Below are 19,958 nucleotides of genomic sequence, written 5' to 3' on the forward strand. Positions count from 1 at the left end.
TACTACAAAGCGTGCGGGTGGAGGCTGATTAGCGTATACATACTACAAAGCGTGCGGGTGGAGGCTGATTAGCGTATACATACTACAAAGCGTGCGGGTGGAGGCTGATTAGCGTATACATACTACAAAGCGTGCGGGTGGAGGCTGATTACCGTATACATACTACAAAGCGTGCGGGTGGAGGCTGATAGCTACATTTCTTGGGTCCCCTTTTTATGACTTGTGACTTTTGTCTCATTGGCCTTGTCTGTCCTTTAATTGTAAGACTTGGCTGCTGAGATGGTTATTGTCCAACGACCACAGTATGAAAGAAGTAATGCTTCATCACTGGATCCATCTGGTGTCTGACCATAATGCAGGCATGGATTTCTGTCAATTACTTTGGGTTTTATTTTGTTCTATGATCCTCTTCTTTTCAGACCAACTAATGCGGCAAACATTTGGTGTATTTGGGCAAATCATGGAAATTAGGGTCTTTCCAGAAAAAGGCTATTCCTTCATCAGGTGAGCGGCATTCTACCATCCCATCTGTCCCTGTGTGCAGTTACCATCACTCGAGCTGCCCCCAGGATAACGCTCTCCCTGTGTGCAGTTACCATCACTCGAGCTGCCCCCAGGATAACGCTCTCCCTGTGTCCAGTTACCATCACTCGAGCTGCCCCCAGGATAACGCTCTCCCTGTGTCCAGTTACCATCACTCGAGCTGCCCCCAGGATAACGCTCTCCCTGCGTTCCAGCTCTGGCGTTCAGTTTGTTTGATTTGTTTGTTGTATTTTAGGTTTGCTACCCATGACAGTGCTGCACATGCCATAGTGTCTGTGAACGGAACGACTATAGAAGGCCATGTTGTAAAATGTTATTGGGGTAAAGAAACTGCGGACATGACTAAAAGCTTTCAGCAGGTATGTCAACGTGCTATGCAACAGACAAGCCAACATATATACACAAACATTCTACAGCCCAGCTGTACCAGTCATTGTCCCCTTTTCAATTAGACGTTCACCTTGTCTCAAGTCCTTCTAAAAATCATTAAAAACACTAAAGTGTATCAATTACACTGTTAATGGCTCCCAACTGATTCATCTACTGCAATTGTCATTTAAAAAAAAAAACACACAATCTTCATTGAATACTATTCTACCAATCTACTTCCCTAATACTTCCCTTACCTTTTGTGTCACTTTACCCCATTCCTTCTATCATGTAAGCTCACTGAGCAGGGCCCTCAATCCCTCTGTTACTGTGTCACTATACCCCACTCCCTCTAACATGAAAACTCACTGAGCAGGGCCTCAATCCCTCTGTTACTGTCACTATACCCCACTCCCTCTAACATGTAAACTCACCGAGCAGGGCCCTCAATCCCTCTGTTACTGTGTCACTATACCTCACTCCCTCTAACATGTAAACTTACTGAGCAGAGCCTCAATCCCTCTGTTACTGTGTCACTATACCCCACTCCCTCTAACATGTAAACTCACTGAGCAGGCCCTCAATCCCTCTGTTACTGTCACTATACCCCACTCCCTCTAACATGTAAACTCACTGAGCAGGCCCTCAATCCCTCTGTTACTGTGTCACTATACCCCACTCCCTCTAACATGTAAGCTCACTGAGCAGGCCCTCAATCCCTCTGTTACTGTGTCACTATACCCCACTCCCTCTAACATGTAAACTCACTGAGCAGGGCCTCAATCCCTCTGTTACTGTCACTATACCCCACTCCCTCTAACATGTAAACTCACTGAGCAGGCCCTCAATCCCTCTGTTACTGTGTCACTATACCCCACTCCCTCTAACATGAAAACTCACTGAGCAGGGCCTCAATCCCTCTGTTACTGTCACTATACCCCACTCCCTCTAACATGTAAACTCACTGAGCAGGGCCCTCAATCCCTCTGTTACTGTGTCACTATACCTCACTCCCTCTAACATGTAAACTTACTGAGCAGAGCCTCAATCCCTCTGTTACTGTGTCACTATACCCCTCTCCCTCTAACATGTAAACTCACTGAGCAGGCCCTCAATCCCTCTGTTACTGTCACTATACCCCACTCCCTCTAACATGTAAACTCACTGAGCAGGCCCTCAATCCCTCTGTTACTGTGTCACTTTACCCCATTCCTTCTATCATGTAAGCTCACTGAGCAGGGCCCTCAATCCCTCTGTTACTGTGTCACTATACCCCACTCCCTCTAACATGAAAACTCACTGAGCAGGGCCTCAATCCCTCTGTTACTGTCACTATACCCCACTCCCTCTAACATGTAAACTCACTGAGCAGGCCCTCAATCCCTCTGTTACTGTGTCACTATACCCCTCTCCCTCTAACATGTAAACTCACTGAGCAGGCCCTCAATCCCTCTGTTACTGTCACTATACCCCACTCCCTCTAACATGTAAACTCACTGAGCAGGCCCTCAATCCCTCTGTTACTGTGTCACTATACCCCACTCCCTCTAACATGTAAGCTCACTGAGCAGGCCCTCAATCCCTCTGTTATTGTGTCTCTATACCCCACTCCCTCTAACATGTAAACTCACTGAGCAGGGCCTCAATCCCTCTGTTACTGTCACTATACCCCACTCCCTCTAACATGTAAACTCACTGAGCAGGCCCTCAATCCCTCTGTTACTGTGTCACTATACCCCTCTCCCTCTAACATGTAAACTCACTGAGCAGGCCCTCAATCCCTCTGTTACTGTCACTATACCCCACTCCCTCTAACATGTAAACTCACTGAGCAGGCCCTCAATCCCTCTGTTACTGTGTCACTATACCCCACTCCCTCTAACATGTAAGCTCACTGAGCAGGCCCTCAATCCCTCTGTTACTGTGTCACTATACCCCACTCCCTCTAACATGTAAACTCACTGAGCAGGCCCTCAATCCCTCTGTTACTGTGTCTCTATACCCCACTCCCTCTAACATGTAAACTCACTGAGCAGGGCCCTCAATCCCTCTGTTACTGTGTCACTATACCCCACTCCATCTAACATGTAAACTCACTGAGCAGGCCCTCAATCCCTCTGTTACTGTCACTATACCCCACTCCCTCTAACATGTAAGCTCACTGAGCAGGGCCCTCAATCCCTCTGTTACTGTCACTATACCCCACTCCCTCTAACATGTAAGCTCACTGAGCAGGGCCCTCAATCCCTCTGTTACTGTCACTATACCCCACTCCCTCTAACATGTAAGCTCACTGAGCAGGCCCTCAATCCCTCTGTTACTGTGTCACGATACCCCACTCCCTCTAACATGTAAACTCACTGAGCAGGACCCTCAATCCCTCTGTTACTGTCACTATACCCCACTCCATCTAACATGTAAACTCACTGAGCAGGGCCTCAATCCCTCTGTTACTGTGTCACTATACCTCACTCCCTCTAACATGTACGCTCACTGAGCAGGCCCTCAATCCCTCTGTTACTGTCACTATACCCCACTCCCTCTAACATGTAAGCTCACTGAGCAGGGCCTCAATCCCTCTGTTACTGTGTCACTATACCCCACTCCCTCTAACATGTACGCTCACTGAGCAGGGCCTCAATCCCTCTGTTACTGTGTCACTATACCCCACTCCCTCTAACATGTAAGCTCACTGAGCAGGGCCCTCAATCCCTCTGTTACTGTGTCACTATACCCCACTCCCTCTAACATGTACGCTCACTGAGCAGGCCCTCAATCCCTCTGTTACTGTGTCACTATACCCCACTCCCTCTAACATGTAAACTCACTGAGCAGGCCCTTAATCCCTCTGTTACTGTGTCACTATACCCCACTCCCTCTAACATGTAAGCTCACTGAGCAGGCCCTCAATCCCTCTGTTACTGTGTCACTATACCCCACTCCCTCTAACATGTACGCTCACTGAGCAGGCCCTCAATCCCTCTGTTACTGTGTCACTATACCCCACTCCCTCTAACATGTAAACTCACTGAGCAGGCCCTTAATCCCTCTGTTACTGTGTCACTATACCCCACTCCCTCTAACATGTAAGCTCACTGAGCAGGCCCTCAATCCCTCTGTTACTGTCACTATACCCCACTCCCTCTAACATGTAAACTCACTGAGCAGGGCCCTCAATCCCTCTGTTACTGTGTCACTATACCCCACTCCATCTAACATGTAAACTCACTGAGCAGGCCCTCAATCCCTCTGTTACTGTCACTATACCCCACTCCCTCTAACATGTAAGCTCACTGAGCAGGGCCCTCAATCCCTCTGTTACTGTCACTATACCCCACTCCCTCTAACATGTAAGCTCACTGAGCAGGGCCCTCAATCCCTCTGTTACTGTCACTATACCCCACTCCCTCTAACATGTAAGCTCACTGAGCAGGCCCTCAATCCCTCTGTTACTGGGAAACGGATACCCCACTCCCTCGAACATGTAAACTCACTGAGCAGGACCCTCAATCCCTCTGTTACTGTCACTATACCCCACTCCATCTAACATGTAAACTCACTGAGCAGGGCCTCAATCCCTCTGTTACTGTGTCACTATACCTCACTCCCTCTAACATGTACGCTCACTGAGCAGGCCCTCAATCCCTCTGTTACTGTCACTATACCCCACTCCCTCTAACATGTAAACTCACTGAGCAGGGCCTCAATCCCTCTGTTACTGTGTCACTATACCCCACTCCCTCTAACATGTACGCTCACTGAGCAGGGCCTCAATCCCTCTGTTACTGTGTCACTATACCCCACTCCCTCTAACATGTAAGCTCACTGAGCAGGGCCCTCAATCCCTCTGTTACTGTGTCACTATACCCTACTCCCTCTAACATGTAAACTCACTGAGCAGGGCCTCAATCCCTCTGTTACTGTGTCACTATACCCCACTCCCTCTAACATGTACGCTCACTGAGCAGGCCCTCAATCCCTCTGTTACTGTGTCACTATACCCCACTCCCTCTAGCATGTAAACTCACTGAGCAGGCCCTCAATCCCTCTGTTACTGTGTCACTATACCCCACTCCCTCTAACATGTAAACTCACTGAGCAGGCCCTTAATCCCTCTGTTACTGTGTCACTATACCCCACTCCCTCTAACATGTAAGCTCACTGAGCAGGCCCTCAATCCCTCTGTTACTGTCACTATACCCCACTCCCTCTAACATGTAAACTCACTGAGCAGGGCCCTCAATCCCTCTGTTACTGTGTCACTATACCCCACTCCCTCTAACATGTAAACTCACTGAGCAGGGCCTCAATCCCTCTGTTACTGTGTCACTATACCCCACTCCCTCTAACATGTAAGCTCACTGAGCAGGGCCCTCAATCCCTCTGTTACTGTCACTATACCCCACTCCCTCTAACATGTAAGCTCACTGAGCAGGCCCTCAATCCCTCTGTTACTGTGTCACGATACCCCACTCCCTCTAACATGTAAACTCACTGAGCAGGACCCTCAATCCCTCTGTTACTGTCACTATACCCTACTCCCTCTAACATGTAAACTCACTGAGCAGGGCCTCAATCCCTCTGTTACTGTGTCACTATACCCTACTCCCTCTAACATGTAAACTCACTGAGCAGGGCCTCAATCCCTCTGTTACTGTCACTATACCCCACTCCATCTAACATGTAAACTCACTGAGCAGGGCCTCAATCCCTCTGTTACTGTGTCACTATACCTCACTCCCTCTAACATGTACGCTCACTGAGCAGGCCCTCAATCCCTCTGTTACTGTCACTATACCCCACTCCCTCTAACATGTAAACTCACTGAGCAGGGCCCTCAATCCCTCTGTTACTGTGTCACTATACCCCACTCCCTCTAACATGTAAACTCACTGAGCAGGGCCTCAATCCCTCTGTTACTGTGTCACTATACCCCACTCCCTCTAACATGTAAGCTCACTGAGCAGGGCCCTCAATCCCTCTGTTACTGTGTCACTATACCCTACTCCCTCTAACATGTAAACTCACTGAGCAGGGCCTCAATCCTTCTGTTACTGTGTCACTATACCCCACTCCCTCTAACATGTACGCTCACTGAGCAGGCCCTCAATCCCTCTGTTACTGTGTCACTATACCCCACTCCCTCTAGCATGTAAACTCACTGAGCAGGCCCTCAATCCCTCTGTTACTGTGTCACTATACCCCACTCCCTCTAACATGTAAACTCACTGAGCAGGCCCTTAATCCCTCTGTTACTGTGTCACTATACCCCACTCCCTCTAACATGTAAGCTCACTGAGCAGGCCCTCAATCCCTCTGTTACTGTCACTATACCCCACTCCCTCTAACATGTAAACTCACTGAGCAGGGCCCTCAATCCCTCTGTTACTGTGTCACTATACCCCACTCCCTCTAACATGTAAACTCACTGAGCAGGCCCTCAATCCCTCTGTTACTGTCACTATACCCCACTCCCTCTAACATGTAAGTTCACTGAGCAGGGCTTCAATCCCTCTGTTACTGTGTCACTATACCCCACTCCCTCTAACATGTAAACTCACTGAGCAGGGCTTCAATCCCTCTGTTACTGTGTCACTATACCCCACTCCCTCTAACATGTACGCTCACTGAGCAGGCCCTCAATCCCTCTGTTACTGTGTCACTATACCCCACTCCCTCTAGCATGTAAACTCACTGAGCAGGCCCTCAATCCCTCTGTTACTGTGTCACTATACCCCACTCCCTCTAACATGTAAACTCACTGAGCAGGCCCTTAATCCCTCTGTTACTGTGTCACTATACCCCACTCCCTCTAACATGTAAGCTCACTGAGCAGGCCCTCAATCCCTCTGTTACTGTCACTATACCCCACTCCCTCTAACATGTAAACTCACTGAGCAGGGCCCTCAATCCCTCTGTTACTGTGTCACTATACCCCACTCCCTCTAACATGTAAACTCACTGAGCAGGCCCTCAATCCCTCTGTTACTGTCACTATACCCCACTCCCTCTAACATGTAAGTTCACTGAGCAGGGCTTCAATCCCTCTGTTACTGTGTCACTATACCCCACTCCCTCTAACATGTAACCTCACTGAGCAGGGCCCTCAATCCCTCTGTTACTGTCAATATACCCCACTCCCTCTAACATGTAAACTCACTGAGCAGGCCCTCAATCCCTCTGTTACTGTCAATATACCCCACTCCCTCTAACATGTAAACTCACTGAGCAGGCCCTCAATCCCTCTGTTACTGTCAATATACCCCACTCCCTCTAACATGTAACCTCACTGAGCAGGCCCTCAATCCCTCTGTTACTGTCACTATACCCCACTCCCTCTAACATGTAAACTCACTGAGCAATGCCATCAATCCCTCTGTTACTGTGTTACTAAACCCCACTCCCTCTAACATGTAAACTCACTGAGCAGGGCCCTCAATCCCTCTGTTACTGTGTCACTATATCCCACTCCCTCTAACATGTAAGCTCACTGAGCAGGGCCCTCAATCCCTCTGTTTCTGTGTTTCAAACTTGTCTGATTACAATCACATTTGTTAGTCCACCCATTTTAAAGCGATACGGAATTTGTTGGCGCTATATAAATATAATAATTGTGTGGGTACCCACCCAATAGCTCTATTCAAGAAAGAGTAGCCATTATTGTTTGTTAGCAGACCAGGTAAAGGATTTCACCTATATGTTGTGGTAAAGAGAAACTATAGTCGTGAAAGTATTTCCTTTTTATTCACATTTTTCCAGCACCGAGACACCGCCAATGCAACCACTCGCTCTTGTGCAACATATTTTTTTGTTTGTTTTATATATATATATAGAGTGTAAATAGAATAGGATGGCGCAGAAGTATGGAGAAAACAAATTAAACAAATAAATGCAGCAACCTACAAGGGGATCTGATACAATTCACCAAGTAAGACATAAACCATAAAAAGTAGGTGCGCAAAATAAATTTATCACTTCAACAATAAAATGTGCAAAGCATGCAAACTTATCTTACAATAAGCTGTAGAAACGCAGGTATATCCATATATTCGGAAAACACCATATATCAAGTGACCAGCTATAAAATTGCAGGTCTATACATAAATTAGGAAAACACCATATATTGAGTGATTTGTGCAGAACAATTACACACTGATCAAAAAATAATAGTGAATAGTAATAAATAATACTTGCACAGGTCAGCTCAGATGGTCCAATCTGAAAATATAAACAGACACAGACCTAGTGCAACACTGTTAAAACGAATAGATATAGCTGGAGAGGAATATTTCAAACTCACAATTGTGGAGTGGTTGTAGTACCACTCCAAACTATCTGGCTCTGGGGGGGATCAGTCCCCTGTAATCGTGGGATCCGGTGGGTAGACAACTGGAAGCAATCACTCGGTAACCGGTCCGTTTACAATTAAAATTCCATTTTATTTCCACATAAAAATTATGTATAAAAATAACATAAAAGTTAAAAATAAGTCTTCCTGTCGCTAGTATGAGGGTTCAACAAGTCCAGAGTTGCACTTTCTGCATAAAACGAAAGTAATAGTTCTCTTACTCTGTCTTCGAATTCTCCCAGTCAGTGAAGATACTTCCGGCTTCCGGTTTCCGGTATCACGCAACGCGTTTCGCCCCGCCTCTTGGGGCTTTCTCAAGCGTAAATGTGGGTGGCTCCCAATGTCCTTTAAATAGTCTCTACCCAATTAGCCAGATTGGCATCTTTATAAGTGTCATTACTTGATCCTGTCATATCATACATATAAAGTGCAAATGTGCTTCAGAAAACCAGCATCTAATGTATCCATTAATCCAGTTATAATTAGTTGAAGATACATACATATGCTAGAACAATATCTAAAAAATGTGCAGTAAAAATGTATTAATGCTTTGAAAATTTATATTGCAAATATATATATACCAAATAAAAGCAACAATATTCTTGGAACAAGATCACTTAACATAGTGTCTGAATACATGTTAAATAAATACATCTTGTGGGGGGATTTAAATATATACATAGGTATGGGTGAAATTAAATACAGCCTAAAATATATTCACCAACTAATGTTAAGCTATCACTAATTTCCCAAAACCAAAAGAGAAGGGGATATCTACTAAACACATACCCATCTGAACACCTTATTATCTCTTTATTAGAAACTACATAAATGTTGAACATTAGCCATACTGATCATATGACCAGAATAACCGTCAGAGAGGGTTAAACTCTAGAAAAAAATGGTGGGTTAAGCACTAGAGAAAAATAAAGGAAATTATACTGATAATATGTCCCAAATATATTAATCCTCTGTCCAAAAATAGCTATCAGAGAGGGTTCAACACTAAAGGAAGTTAGAAGGTCAAACGTTAGAGGAAGTTAGGGGGAAAATATATAGATCATATGTCCCGAATAACTGCCAAAGAGGGTTAAACACTAGGGGAAATTAGAAGGTTAAGCACTAGAGGAAGTTAAAAAGGTCAAAATCGATATTCAGTCCTGTGGGGAATAATGTATCCATATAGTAGGCCCATTTCATCTCTTCCTGCCCAATTTTCTTGATGAAATCGCCTCCTCTCCAGTCTTTATACACTCTTTTTATCCCTGTAAAAGAAAGGCCTGAAGGATCTTGATTGTGTGTCTCCTTAAAATGATTTGAGACACTGTGACTTGTGACCCCCTTCCGGATGTTGTATATATGTTCACGTATTCTCACATAGAGAGGCCGTGTGGTTCTCCCAATATACTGGAGACCACAGGGACATTCTAAGAGGTATATTACATTAGCACTTCGGCATGTAATATGCTCCCTTATGTCGTATTCCTTTTTGTTTTTAGTTGACCGGAATTTGTGTACTACTTTGTCAGTCCGGCGTGTATCTCTGCACCCCAGGCATGTTCTACATTTGTAAAAACCTTTTAGGTCCCCAAATGCATTATTAGTCATCGGTGGAATTTTTTCTTTTAAAAAACTTCTCACCAATGAAGTCTTGAAACTCGGTGCTCCCCTGAAAGTGATATTTGGTTTCTCAGGTAATGTATCTCCAAGATCTTTGTCCATTTTCAGGATATGCCATGATTTGTTAATCACTCGTTTTATTGCTTTATGTTCCGAATTAAAATTAAACACCATTAAATCTTTTGGGGGGTCCTTTCTACTGTTTATAGGTTTTTCCAAAACATCCCTCTGCGTTAGCTTTTCCACCTCATGCCATGTCTTGTTTAGAATATCATCAGGATAATCCTTCTCCTTAAACTTATTCAGTAACTCTTTAGCTTGTATCTGGAAGTTTCTCTTGGAATGCATTCGGTGGTCCCTCCAGAACAATTATTTTTGGTTTGACTCTTCATTTTTTCTACAGTTACGTGGAACGGCGATGGGCAGCACGTATGCACCTAGCTATGCCAACCTATTCATGGCCCATTGGGAGGAAAGTTTCATCTATGGTGACCATGGCTGGGGTGCACACGTGCTTGCCTATCGCCGTTACATAGATGATATGTTCCTCATATGGAATGGTACTGAAGACACCTTTCTAGACTACTTGAGGTTTCTTAACCATAACGACTGGGGAATTGAACTTACCCATAATATCAGTCCCTCAGCCATTGATTTTTTAGACCTGAATATCTACGTAGCGGATAATACATTGAAAACAAAAACCTTCTTTAAGAAGGTGGATGCCAATGGTTATGTGGCGTATAACAGTGGCCACTATTCACCCTGGCTCAATGGTATCCCGAAAGGGCAACTGTTGAGACTGAGGCGGAATTGTACAGAGGACAACACCTTCCAGATACAAGCTAAAGAGTTACTGAATAAGTTTAAGGAGAAGGATTATCCTGATGATATTCTAAACAAGACATGGCATGAGGTGGAAAAGCTAACGCAGAGGGATGTTTTGGAAAAACCTATAAACAGTAGAAAGGACCCCCCAAAAGATTTAATGGTGTTTAATTTTAATTCGGAACATAAAGCAATAAAACGAGTGATTAACAAATCATGGCATATCCTGAAAATGGACAAAGATCTTGGAGATACATTACCTGAGAAACCAAATATCACTTTCAGGGGAGCACCGAGTTTCAAGACTTCATTGGTGAGAAGTTTTTTAAAAGAAAAAATTCCACCGATGACTAATAATGCATTTGGGGACCTAAAAGGTTTTTACAAATGTAGAACATGCCTGGGGTGCAGAGATACACGCCGGACTGACAAAGTAGTACACAAATTCCGGTCAACTAAAAACAAAAAGGAATACGACATAAGGGAGCATATTACATGCCGAAGTGCTAATGTAATATACCTCTTAGAATGTCCCTGTGGTCTCCAGTATATTGGGAGAACCACACGGCCTCTCTATGTGAGAATACGTGAACATATATACAACATCCGGAAGGGGGTCACAAGTCACAGTGTCTCAAATCATTTTAAGGAGACACACAATCAAGATCCTTCAGGCCTTTCTTTTACAGGGATAAAAAGAGTGTATAAAGACTGGAGAGGAGGCGATTTCATCAAGAAAATTGGGCAGGAAGAGATGAAATGGGCCTACTATATGGATACATTATTCCCCACAGGACTGAATATCGATTTTGACCTTTTTAACTTCCTCTAGTGCTTAACCTTCTAATTTCCCCTAGTGTTTAACCCTCTTTGGCAGTTATTCGGGACATATGATCTATATATTTTCCCCCTAACTTCCTCTAACGTTTGACCTTCTAACTTCCTTTAGTGTTGAACCCTCTCTGATAGCTATTTTTGGACAGAGGATTAATATATTTGGGACATATTATCAGTATAATTTCCTTTATTTTTCTCTAGTGCTTAACCCACCATTTTTTTCTAGAGTTTAACCCTCTCTGACGGTTATTCTGGTCATATGATCAGTATGGCTAATGTTCAACATTTATGTAGTTTCTAATAAAGAGATAATAAGGTGTTCAGATGGGTATGTGTTTAGTAGATATCCCCTTCTCTTTTGGTTTTGGGAAATTGGTGATAGCTTAACATTAGTTGGTGAATATATTTTAGGCTGTATTTAATTTCACCCATACCTATGTATATATTTAAATCCCCCCACAAGATGTATTTATTTAACATGTATTCAGACACTATGTTAAGTGATCTTGTTCCAAGAATATTGTTGCTTTTATTTGGTATATATATATTTGCAATATAAATTTTCAAAGCATTAATACATTTTTACTGCACATTTTTTAGATATTGTTCTAGCATATGTATGTATCTTCAACTAATTATAACTGGATTAATGGATACATTAGATGCTGGTTTTCTGAAGCACATTTGCACTTTATATGTATGATATGACAGGATCAAGTAATGACACTTATAAAGATGCCAATCTGGCTAATTGGGTAGAGACTATTTAAAGGACATTGGGAGCCACCCACATTTACGCTTGAGAAAGCCCCAAGAGGCGGGGCGAAACGCGTTGCGTGATACCGGAAACCGGAAGCCGGAAGTATCTTCACTGACTGGGAGAATTCGAAGACAGAGTAAGAGAACTATTACTTTCGTTTTATGCAGAAAGTGCAACTCTGGACTTGTTGAACCCTCATACTAGCGACAGGAAGACTTATTTTTAACTTTTATGTTATTTTTATACATAATTTTTATGTGGAAATAAAATGGAATTTTAATTGTAAACGGACCGGTTACCGAGTGATTGCTTCCAGTTGTCTACCCACCGGATCCCACGATTACAGGGGACTGATCCCCCCCAGAGCCAGATAGTTTGGAGTGGTACTACAACCACTCCACAATTGTGAGTTTGAAATATTCCTCTCCAGCTATATCTATTCGTTTTAACAGTGTTGCACTAGGTCTGTGTCTGTTTATATTTTCAGATTGGACCATCTGAGCTGACCTGTGCAAGTATTATTTATTACTATTCACTATTATTTTTTGATCAGTGTGTAATTGTTCTGCACAAATCACTCAATATATGGTGTTTTCCTAATTTATGTATAGACCTGCAATTTTATAGCTGGTCACTTGATATATGGTGTTTTCCGAATATATGGATATACCTGCGTTTCTACAGCTTATTGTAAGATAAGTTTGCATGCTTTGCACATTTTATTGTTGAAGTGATAAATTTATTTTGCGCACCTACTTTTTATGGTTTATATATATATATATATATATACACATTGGGGGCAAGAAGTGCTTGCGCAGCAGGCACCTCGCTCCTCCAATCGAATGCTCTCTATGAGAAGCATCAAAGGAGATGACATGTTCGAACTGAGACTGACTGGTTTCTCACAGCATATGCGCCTCTAATGGGTGCAGGAAGACAGTCACCAGAGGTGTGTCTAGCCCTATATTCAAATCATTGCATCTACTAATTATTGTTATTATTATTTATATAGTGCCATCACATTCCGTAGTGCTGTAGAATGGGTGGACTAACAGACATGTAATTGTAACCAGACAACTGGACGTACATGAACAGAGAGGTGGAGGGCCCTACTCAATGAGCTTACATTCTAGAGGGAGTGGGGTATAGTGAGACAAAGGGTAAAAGTAGGGGTACGGAGTAGGTTGTTAGAAAAGTATTCAATGAGGGCTTAGTAGGTAATTTTTGACAGTTGCGGGAGAGGAGTCATGGGGGATAAAAACCTGCTAACAGTTTAATTGATATGCTTTCTTGAAGTGAGTTTTTGAATGAGTGGAGACTGGGTGAATGTCTTACGGAGAAGAGAAGGGAATTCCACAGAACAGGAAAATGAGCCTCGCCGCCGCATTCATTATAGATTACAGCGGTGCAATCTGAGAACATGTAAGACCACTGAGAAGGGTATTGAAGTAGTCAAGGCAATAGAGAACAAGAGCATAGACCAGCACCCTAGCGGCATCCGGGGTTAAATAGGGGCAGGTGCGTGCTATATTTTTCAGATGGAAGCGACAGGACTTGTCAATAGATTCGACATGAGAGGTTGGAGTAAAAAAGAACAACCAGGCAGCGAGTCTGCGAGGTAGAGGTGATGGAAGCGCCGTCGACTTGGAGGGAGGCAGACACAGGAGTAGTAACACTAGAGGGAGGAAAGCCCAAAAGTTCTGTTTTGGACAGGTTGAGTTTAAGGAAGCGAGCAGCCATCCAGTTGGAAATCGAAGAGAGGTAGTCAGTCTCGAGTCAAGATGGGCGGAGAGAGATCAGGGGAAATGATAAAGGAAGCCAAAAAATCTGATGAGTTTACCAAGGGAGGCAGTATACAGGTGATACTCAGAAAATTATAATATCGTGCAAAAGTTCATTTATTTCAGTAAGGCAACGTAAAAGGGGAAACTAATATATGAGATAGACGCATTACATGCAAAGCAAGATAGTGACTCGAGCCGTGATTTGTCATAAGTGCGATGTTGTAGATGGTTTACATTGCAGGACTGAAATCAAAGGGCTACTGCATCCAGACCACTTCATTTAGATGGTCTCGACACCTACAGTGGTCCTTTAAATCTTATAAAATATGTAGGTTAATATAAGAATAATAATTTCAGATACTGCACTATAGACAGACCTAAACGTTACTCGCCACTGAAAGCCTCGCAGGTCCATTGCACACTGACCAGGGGTCAATTTCTACTTAACAGGGCTGAACTACCACTTGCAATGGCTAGTGGGTGAGTGGAAATTCTGAGAAGTCTTTGCAAGGCAGGTGCTGCCTCTTGAGTTTAGCTTCACTGAGCTAACCAAACCAGGAAGTAACAGGACAGGGTGTCTGATAGGCAGGGGGTGTAACAGGGATAATTTATAAAAGTGCCAATTTCTGTTGAAATCTGCACTTTTTTGTAACCTGAAAAGAGGACACATTCAGGGGCAGGGCTTGACCACCGAGTCGGGCAGACACATGGACAGTGAGCTCCACACTTATTTTTCCCCAATTCGCCAAACGTGAATACAGCCATAATTGACTGACACTGCAACATACTAGTGTCCTGAAGCTACCGGACATCTGCCTGCACACTCTCGTACCTGAATACAGCGGAATTCTTACACTGTGGAATTGCGGCCTAGCATGGGTCCTGGCTGGGAGTAATGGCTGAACCTCCTCGCTTGCAATCCAGTAGCTGAGCTGTGGGCGAGCCCTCTTGTTGTTTCTCTCCCCCCCCCCTCCCCCCCTTTGGACAGGTGGGGGTTATCCCAGTCCCCACCACCACAATCACTCACCTACAATCCAACACTTCTCAGTCGGGCAACAGAGTAGCACATGTTCAACCCTAAGATGCTGGCTTGGCTGACTCTGCTCCAATAGAGTGCAGTGCCGCCAATATGCTTCACACATACAGCTTTACAACACTACAGTTCTATTTTGTGCTAACTTGGTTATTCACTTGCCTGACAGGGCTGCTGTTGATGTGATGTTTTTTTTTTCACATGAAGCTTGTAATGCTGGCATACTCTATTTCTTGACATAATTACATCACGCTTTACGTGTCTATTTCACACTCCGACTCTGACATCCTCAGACATGTGTGACTTGCTTGTTGACCTATCATATTACTTATAAAACTGTGCTTTTGTTTTCTGTGCCATACCTAAGTATCTAAATGTCATCATTATACCTACCACTCCTGTTTTTGCAATGTAGTCGCTTATGTTCTTTATGCACAAGAAAAATAAAGAATTCTAAAAAGTAAAGACACTCTTCACACACATAGCTCTTTAGTAAGCTAAAGTGCTTTAGGGATCTGGAGTGCCCCTTCTCAGGGGTTTAGTCCAAAAATAATTAAAGGGATACTACCGTAGTGCTAGTTATACAAATCTGTAGTGGCCTGGGTGCGTATAGTGTCCCTTTAATTATAGAATACTGTTGTGATCGGTTTCGTTTTGGGTACCAGGCTTACAATGTGGTCCTGGAATATGGTTTGGTGTCTGCCAGCTGTTCCAACTTTGATTGTCTCTTCCAGGTGGACTATAGTCAATGGGGTCAGTGGAGCCAGGTATATGGGAGCCCACAGCAATATGGACAGTATGTGACCAATGGCTGGCAGGTGCCATCTTACAGCATGTATGGGCAAGCCTGGAATCAGCAAAGCTTTGGTGTCGAGTAAGTAATTCCTGTTACACATGCACGTTTCTTCGGAAGGATTTTTGTTACAATGTAACAGAGCTTTGTATAACCTTAGCAATTCTGTGCTTATTATCCCATTGCAGACAATCCCAGTCAGCTTCCTGGATGGGTGGATTCAGTGCTCAGCCACCACCACAGGCACAGGGGCCTCCAGTGATACCAAATGCCCCTGGGTACAGCATGGCCACTTATCAAACACAGTGACAAAGAACTCTTCCACATGTGTACACTGTGCCCGATATCATCGGTGGATTAAACAGTGATAACGGCTGGCTACCAATAACCATGGCAGGCAAGGACACGACTGGTTTGGCAGAATGACCGAAACAAGAAGAAAATATTTATTTAAAGCTGAAATTGTTTTGGGACCTTTTAATACCATTTGGCTTTGAAGGACACATAATCGTTTTTGCCTTTCTTTTTTTCCTCTTTAGGACTGGACTGATAAATTCACTTTTTATGTACAAAATGTATGAATTAAAAGCCATGTTTTAGATCCTGGTATAAACATGTAAAATATTAATCAGGTGGGCTGGAAAGGTGCAGCTAACGAATTGCATGTTGTGCCTGTGGAACCTGACTTTCCCGTTTAAGTTCCTCTTACTTATTCACACCTTCATTTTGGGATTTAGAAAGCTGGGTTAGAGGTCAGGGAAGAGGGCTCAGACTGGTCTGTTTTCCTTTGCTCACTATACCAATGACAATGCCTGGTGATGTAGCATAACCTAGTATTTCTTGGATCACAAGCTCCTGGGTAGTGGGGACTCCCGGGAGTATGGGTTAATACACTCAGTTCTCTAAGGAATAGGTGCATTTTTATGTTTTTTTTTTTTTTTTTTTTTCTCACTGGTGCTCTTGAGAAATACTTAACTTACTGCACTCTGCTTCAGATCGTATAACATGTCTCCAGACATTATTAGAAAACCCTACCACAGCTAGCGTGGCCTCTGAAGGAGGTGATAATGCCCTGGCTAGAATGATTTCTATTCCATAGCCTACATAGCCAGGTGAAATTAGAGATCATTATTGGCACTCTAATCGCAAGGCATTGTTTTAAGTTTAACTTTACTATTTACTTGTCAAATGTTATAAACTAGGAACTGTTCTATTAAACTTTTAGTAGATCGGCTTTTATGTTACAAAGCAAAAAAAAAATGTTTTTAGGTTAACTGGCACACGGTCCTTGATTAATATTTATTTTTGCTTAATTTTTTTTATTTTACGAAGCTCGGATTTGGTTTTCGAGTTTTATTGTTCAACATACAGTCGACGCTTTTAGGAAACCATCTTTCTCTTGCTTTCTCTGGTGTTATACTCAATTTAAATTAGTTTTATTATGTTTCCCTAGCCAGGTACTGTTAAATATCCTATTTCCCTGATCGCACATTAGGGGTGTCCATGTATCACAGTCATAATATACGAGTAATGCCGGCCTATCGCTCAGATGGAATCTGCTAACTGTACGGAAATTTCCAAACTTAACCTCTTCATGTTTAAAGGGGGTATCGTTGAAGAAGAAGCCTTAATTCCCGATTCCTGAAGGATGTTTTTATTTCATTTTGTGCCCCATCCAGATGTTTTGCTATGTACATACCTTGTTTGAATTTATCTCTCGTTTTTCTAAGTTGTATAGCATCTTGAGTTGGTTTCAAATGAAATAATAAAACTTTGTCGTGTGCTTTTGTTTTTTTTCCCCACGTTTTTGTTTTTTAACCATGAAGTTAATAAATATTTTAACGTTTAATTTGTAAATTCACTGGGTGATGTTTGGTGGGGAAAAGCTCCACAAAGTTTATTTTATCTTTTATTTGTTTTAATGGCCGGATTTGCATGTGATGTACAAAGGTTCTTTTTGTAAAGGGAGTTTAAATAGGAGGAATCGTGAGTGAGTTTTGAATCATTTCATCACTTTCATTTCAAAACCACTTGCAAATTGCCTTAATATCCTTCTATTTAGGATTGCTGATGCTTTTACTAGGTTTGTATGTGGTTCCTTTAATATGAAACCTCACAAGGTGACATTCATTTCTAAAAACTGTTCCATATAATCAGATAATTTTTATTCATAAAGCAGCAACACCTTCCGTAGTGCTGTACAATAGGTGGACTAACAGAGGTATTTGCTGCACACAGGTTGGACACAGATGAAGGGAATGTGCGGAGGGCCCTGCTCAAACCAGTTTACGTTCCACGGGAGAGTGGGGTAAAGTGACCCAAAAGGTAACCGTAAGGTTTATTTATTTAAAAAATATTTTACCAGGAAGGATATATTGAGATTTTTTTTCAATGTATTTCATTTATGGGAAAAGTGGGTTACTAAAACAGCTTAAAATGATTATCTTTGTTTTTGGTTGACACAATAGCATGGTGGGTTAGTAACGTGTAACTGACTGACATGCCTTCATGTGTGTTATCACTGATTTATAAGCAAGGACCAGAATTTTTTATATTACGGGAAGTGGACTGCTGTAATCAAGGTGGGAGAAGATAGCAGCATGGACTAACACCTAAACTGTATCCAGATGGCACAAGGGCCACACTACCCAAACGAAAAAGGTTTAAAGCTTTACAATAGAACAACCAAACAGGAACTGAAAGAAAATCTGGATAAACTGTCACTCTGAAAAGAAAAACAGGCTCGTGAAAGTAAACTGTAATAGACAGTCGCAACATCACAAAACAGTCCAGTAAACCAATATTAAACCAAAGCATTATATTAACTCCTAATACAAATCCCCAATGTAAAAACCACCATAACACCCCAAATAATATAATTAAGAAAAGGGGAAAAAAAAGCCAGGAAACTGAGGAATATTCACCTCCTGTCTTTAATAAAATGTACATTATTTCTTCACCAAGGCAAGAAATAATACTCAATTTTACAGCAAAACAGGAGGCTTCTTATTTGCATTTTTATTGCCCCGAGAGCAAAGCAAAGAAACCTCAGATCGCGGACAGATTCAAAAAGTTTTGAAAAATAGAATACCCACAACCAAATCGTTGTAGCCAAAAACTCAGACAGCGAGCTGGCCAAATCCACGGCCAACGGCACAGCACCATGCACTGAATGGCCCCACAAGCCTCTTCTGTGACAAACACTCTTTTCTACGGACGTTTGCCACAAACTCCTGAAGAAGTGTGGAAGCTGGCCTCCATCCCACCGACTATGGTCCAGGTCTGAGACCCTGTTCAGGAGTGTGATGAAAGCCATTTCGCCACTGGGTTTTGGAGGGGACTACTGGTCATCCTTTTACCCTGTGACTATGGCCCCTGTAATTTATTTTGGCTGAGAGACCCTAATTGTGCCTATTGGCATTTCAAACATTGGTTCTTCGAACTCCCGAACAGTCGAAGTGGCCAGCAATTCGAATACGTGGTGACGGCCATCTTGTTCGCATGGACCAAAACCGCGAATAGACTTAAGGGGGACTTAGCCACGAATGCCCTGGAACTATTTTCGGCATGAAAACCTTGTGGTTCCCGGTTGGTCCTCCAGCAGCACATAACTGCGAATCTATGGAAGTGTTTTGGGCATGAAATCCTGGGTTCACCTGGGCAAAAATATGACTTTCATAAAATGTCTGAATCCCTTATCTGATCTGGGTGATTTTGGGACATGTTCACATCAGATCAGAGCTATCAGGGGGTGTAAGAGTTATGGGGACATGTTCTGTTTTGGGGTACTTATGGTACATTATAAAAATGTGTTTTTTCTGCCTAATGTTAATTGAGTTAATGTATCATCTTATCTGCATTAATTGTATCACAGGCAGAGGGCAGGGATTGTTTACTGTACATTGTCACATTGCTTTGATTGGCTTGTATATTTTGTATCCTGTGCCCAACAAGGTCCACCTGGGCGTCAACCTTGTTGGGAAAATTGTATAAAAGGCCAGTGTGTCCCATTAAACCTTGAGTTCCTGTTTTACCCTCAACAT

The 19,958-nt window shown here is 42.9% G+C and overlaps 1 protein-coding gene across 3 annotated transcripts in view; it reads left to right on the forward strand.

The window, feature by feature from the left end:
• The window catches only part of TIAL1 (TIA1 cytotoxic granule associated RNA binding protein like 1), a 43,888-nt gene extending 26,124 nt beyond the window's left edge, over positions 1-17,764 (forward strand). For 2 of the 3 annotated variants that reach the window (XM_063434988.1, XM_063434987.1), the window contains exons 9-12: positions 420-504; positions 779-902; positions 15,857-15,996; positions 16,104-17,764. In XM_063434988.1, coding sequence (XP_063291058.1) covers positions 420-504; positions 779-902; positions 15,857-15,996; positions 16,104-16,224 — 470 coding nt within the window. In that variant the 3' untranslated portion in view covers positions 16,225-17,764. Of the gene's footprint in view, positions 1-419; positions 509-778; positions 903-15,856; positions 15,997-16,103 lie in introns of those variants that run through there. The other variant, XM_063434989.1, reaches the window with a different exon arrangement.
• The last annotated feature ends 2,194 nt before the right edge of the window (positions 17,765-19,958 follow it).

This window comes from Pelobates fuscus, chromosome 10, assembly GCF_036172605.1.
Source record: "Pelobates fuscus isolate aPelFus1 chromosome 10, aPelFus1.pri, whole genome shotgun sequence".
Lineage (NCBI taxonomy): Eukaryota > Metazoa > Chordata > Amphibia > Anura > Pelobatidae > Pelobates > Pelobates fuscus.